The 3,729-nt window shown below is 47.1% G+C and overlaps 1 protein-coding gene across 1 annotated transcript; it reads left to right on the top strand.

Moving 5' to 3' along the window:
• The first annotated feature begins 449 nt into the window (after positions 1–449).
• LOC126999213 (uncharacterized) lies at positions 450–1,698 on the top strand. The gene is made up of 3 exons (XM_050861542.1): positions 450–895; positions 1,006–1,213; positions 1,337–1,698. The coding sequence occupies exons 1-3, from the start codon at positions 712–714 to the stop codon at positions 1,380–1,382; spliced, it is 438 nt and encodes a 145-aa protein (XP_050717499.1). The 5' UTR covers positions 450–711; the 3' UTR covers positions 1,383–1,698.
• Positions 1,699–3,729: the final 2,031 nt, after the last annotated feature.

The raw sequence follows: 3,729 nt of genomic DNA, 5'->3' as shown, positions 1-3,729 counted from the left end.
GTATACTTATGTAATAAAATAGGCTTAGAGAGGACTAGTCAGTTTCTGAAAGATAATTATGATTTAGGAAATTTTTTGAAGAATGACAGAAAGGTGTTAACATATGCTTATAGAATGTTTAAAATGCCCCCATGTATAAAAACATTTTGTCAATCTAGTCAAGGACTGACTTACAAGCATTGTATTTCTAAGATATGTGGCTAACTTATTAAATGCTACAATGTGTGTGTGTGTAAAAAATGTAGAGCAGTAGCATGTAGCTTATTCATTTATGGCGTGTGTGTGCAATTATATGTAGTTATTAAGAACAGGATTTTTTTTTTTTCGTGCGATGTGACCGGGTGGGTGTGAGTTTGTTCACGCTTTCCTATGTGTAAAAAAATGTAGAGAAGTAGTATATAGCTTATTCATTTATGGCGTGTGTGTGTGTGTGTAGTTATATGTAGTTATTAAGAACAGGATTCTGTTTTTTTTTTTTTTTTCGTGCGACGTGACCGGGTGGGTGTGAGTTTGTTCACGCTTTCCTATTGTTCGGATGAAGAATGGCTTGTGGTTTTGGGCATGTGCGCGCGTGTTTGCATACATGTGTGGGCGTGTCCCCTATAACCTGGGGTAGCCTCGGAAGAAGAAAAGGCTTGTGGTAGTGTGCGCATATGCCCCAAATAACCCCGGGTAGCTTAGTCAGTCCCCTAACGTTGCGAGAGGAGCGTCATGGAGGAAGTCTTCGCCGTCATGAACTTACAACAACAACAACAGCCCCACGCTGCCGCTGCAACTCTTCATGCTGACGATGTTGACGATCAGATAATGGGTCAAGCCGCATTAGAAGTTGAAGCCATGGATAACACATCCCAAGCTGAAGCCGTGGATAACACATCACATCCCAGAAACGGAGGTGAGATATCCGCCTCTTGTATTTTTTTTTTCTGCGCGCACAAGCGCTGGTGTGTGTATTTCTTATTCGTTGTGTTTAAAAAAATAAATATATATTTCTTGTCATTTCAGCGGATGTTGGTGGTGGTGAGGTGGGGGATGTTCCAGAAACTCCCAAGTCTACCGGTGAACACATCACGGGCGAGTCATTGGGCAACAACAACCGCGGCGCGTTGGGAGGTGTCGGTAAAATGGGGCGGCGTGTGCTGAGGGAAGGATGTGATACCTCCATTACCAGTGTCTCATCTGAAGAACGACCCACCGGACAGCGTAACGCATAGTAAGTATTTTTTATTTTACAAAAGAGAGAGAGAGAGAGAGAGAGAGAGAGAGAGAGAGAGAGAGAGAGAGAGAGAGAGATTGATTTTTTTTGTCTAATAATGTTTCTCTATCTTTTCATAAGTCCACGGCAACAACAACAGACACGCTTCGGTGATGGTGTGTCTTGACTCTCCGTCGGGCGCTGAATCGCGAGAGCGGCGGCGAAGTCGTCTGCAGCAAAAAGATCATGAAATGCGTCAATCACGACTGGAAAAAAAAATGCAGCATATGGCGGAAGTGTTGCGGCCGCGCCCACTTCTGACTTGACATACCCCGCTTGACCTTTCTTGGAAGTGTCATAGGCGGGGTGGGTGGTGGGGAAGTTACTAAAATCCATTATGGATTTTATGAGTGGAAGCGAATAAAATTCACTAATGTCTTGGAAGTTAGAGATGCATATGGTGGCCGAATCTGTGAGAGTCCTATATTTAGTGCTTAACAATCTTTTTTTTTATATATGTACTCGCTCTGTGTGTATTATTTTTTATATATATATATATATATATATATATATATATATATATATATATATATATATATATATATATATATATATATATATATGGGTGCGTGTGTTGTGTATTTTTTTTCTTCATTTGTATATGTACTCGTGTTGTCATCCTTTTATGGGCTGTCTTTGGGCATGTACGACATAAGTTTGTAATATGTCTCTTTCAATTAGGATTTATTTTGGGGGAGGGAAAAAAAAAAGGGTAGGATGGGTGGGTTTCCATTGTATTTCTTTGAGCCTGTACGGTGTGAGTTTGTAATATGTCTTTTTTTTTTTTTTTATGGCGATTGTGTGTTTTTGTTTTTAGGCTTAGCATGTATTTAGTCTGGATTAAGAAAGAACAAATTAGCCTGGATTAAGAAAGAACAAATAAAATAGACTAGATTAAGGTAATATAATAACTTGTCATACCATTTTTCCACTATATTTCAATAAAAATGTATAAAATCTACTTTTCCCGTTCCTACCCCTCACTGAAAAGACAATCGATATAACTCCAGTCAATATGAAAATCAACAGTAACACACGCACACACACACACACACGCATATGCTGGCAAACTGAAAAATCAATAGCGGGTAGAGGGAGGGGTAGTGGTACCCTCAGACTGACCATCAAGTCACCGCTCGCGAGGGGTAGGGCATAGAGGGGACACGCACACACATGCTGGCAAACTGGAAAAAAATCAATAGCGGGAGGGGAAGAGGGAGAGGGAGGGGGAAAGGTAGCCACAGGCCTCCGCCCAACAAGTCACCGCTCGCGCTAACCGATCCCCGGCAGGAGGGTGACGCCCCGGCACGGTGCGAAAGGACCGATCCCCCGGCAGGAGGGTGACGCCCCGGCACGGTGCGAAAGGACGCCCCTAGCCGATCCCCCGGCACTGGGGCGAAAGGACGCCCCGGCACGGCGCGAAAGGACCGATCCCCCGGCAGGAGGGCGACGCCCCGGCACGGTGCGAAAGGACCGATCCCCCGGCAGGAGGGTGACGCCCCGGCACAGTGCGAAAGGACGCCCCTAACCGATCCCCTGAACAAGGCACCGCTCGCGCTAACCGATCCCCGGCAGGAGGGCGCGAAAGGACGCCCCTAACCAATCCCCGGCAGGAGGGTGACGCTCAGGCCTCCGGGGAGACACGATGGCGTGGAAGGTGGTGGGTGTTTGGGGTGGGGTGGGTGGGTGGGGGCAATGGTCACTTTTGGGTAGGTTTGTGACCACTCCCCGGTTGGGTAGTGGGGAGGTCCCCTCGGCGGCTGGCTGCCCGCGCGGCTGGCTGGCCGTCCGGCTGACTGGCCGCACGGCCGGCCGGGAAATTCGACGTACAAAAATTTTTCGACGTCATTTTTTTTTGGCTGCAAATTCTTGATTATGCTTGCGAATTATTTTGGTCCCGTCACTGTCACCATTACCTACTACTTGCTAATCTCTTATATAAGGGATTTGGATGGAATAGGGATAAGCGGAGGCGGTGGCTGAGTGGTTAGCGTGCCGGTGCAGCTTCCAGGAAGACGCGGGTTCGCGTCCCACCCGCCGTCACAAGTTGGATTTTTTCAGACACAGCCGAGTGGGTCTATAGACCCCTTCACACTGTGCCGACTCTGGGCCACGACGACCCAGCGACTTTTGGATATGACAAGTCGGCTCCCACGCTCTAAGAAGTGGGGAGAAGTATTTTTTCGTGTCTTGGTGTCGGCTAGTATGATTGCCGACGGTCGTAGCCTGTTTGGGACATTCGGACAACTATAATTTTAGTTGCCAGCATGTCGGCGATAAGCTGACAATAAGTCTCAAAACGAGTCTCAACGGTCGTTTTATGAAATGGTGCCACGTACACGACAACCACGATTCTGCCGACTGATTGGCTGACAGTCGCAGACGGTCTTGACGACCGTCTTACAGACGGTCGCCGACTGTCGGCAAGACTGTCTATGAACTGGGTGGCCGAACAGCTGGCCAACAGTTGCCTA

The sequence above is a fragment of the Eriocheir sinensis genome, chromosome 16 (assembly GCF_024679095.1).
Source record: "Eriocheir sinensis breed Jianghai 21 chromosome 16, ASM2467909v1, whole genome shotgun sequence".
Classification (NCBI taxonomy): Eukaryota; Metazoa; Arthropoda; class Malacostraca; order Decapoda; family Varunidae; genus Eriocheir; species Eriocheir sinensis.
This window is presented reverse-complemented; position numbering and strand designations above follow the sequence as displayed.

Bases quoted from the DNA above. Each gene is read 5' to 3' on its own strand.
- LOC126999213 (XM_050861542.1), top strand. From the start codon at position 712: ATGGAGGAAGTCTTCGCCGTCATGAACTTACAACAACAACAACAGCCC. The intron at 896-1,005 runs GTGAGATATCCG...TTGTCATTTCAG, and splicing joins ATCACATCCCAGAAACGGAG to CGGATGTTGGTGGTGGTGAG. The intron at 1,214-1,336 runs GTAAGTATTTTT...TCTTTTCATAAG, and splicing joins ACCGGACAGCGTAACGCATA to TCCACGGCAACAACAACAGA.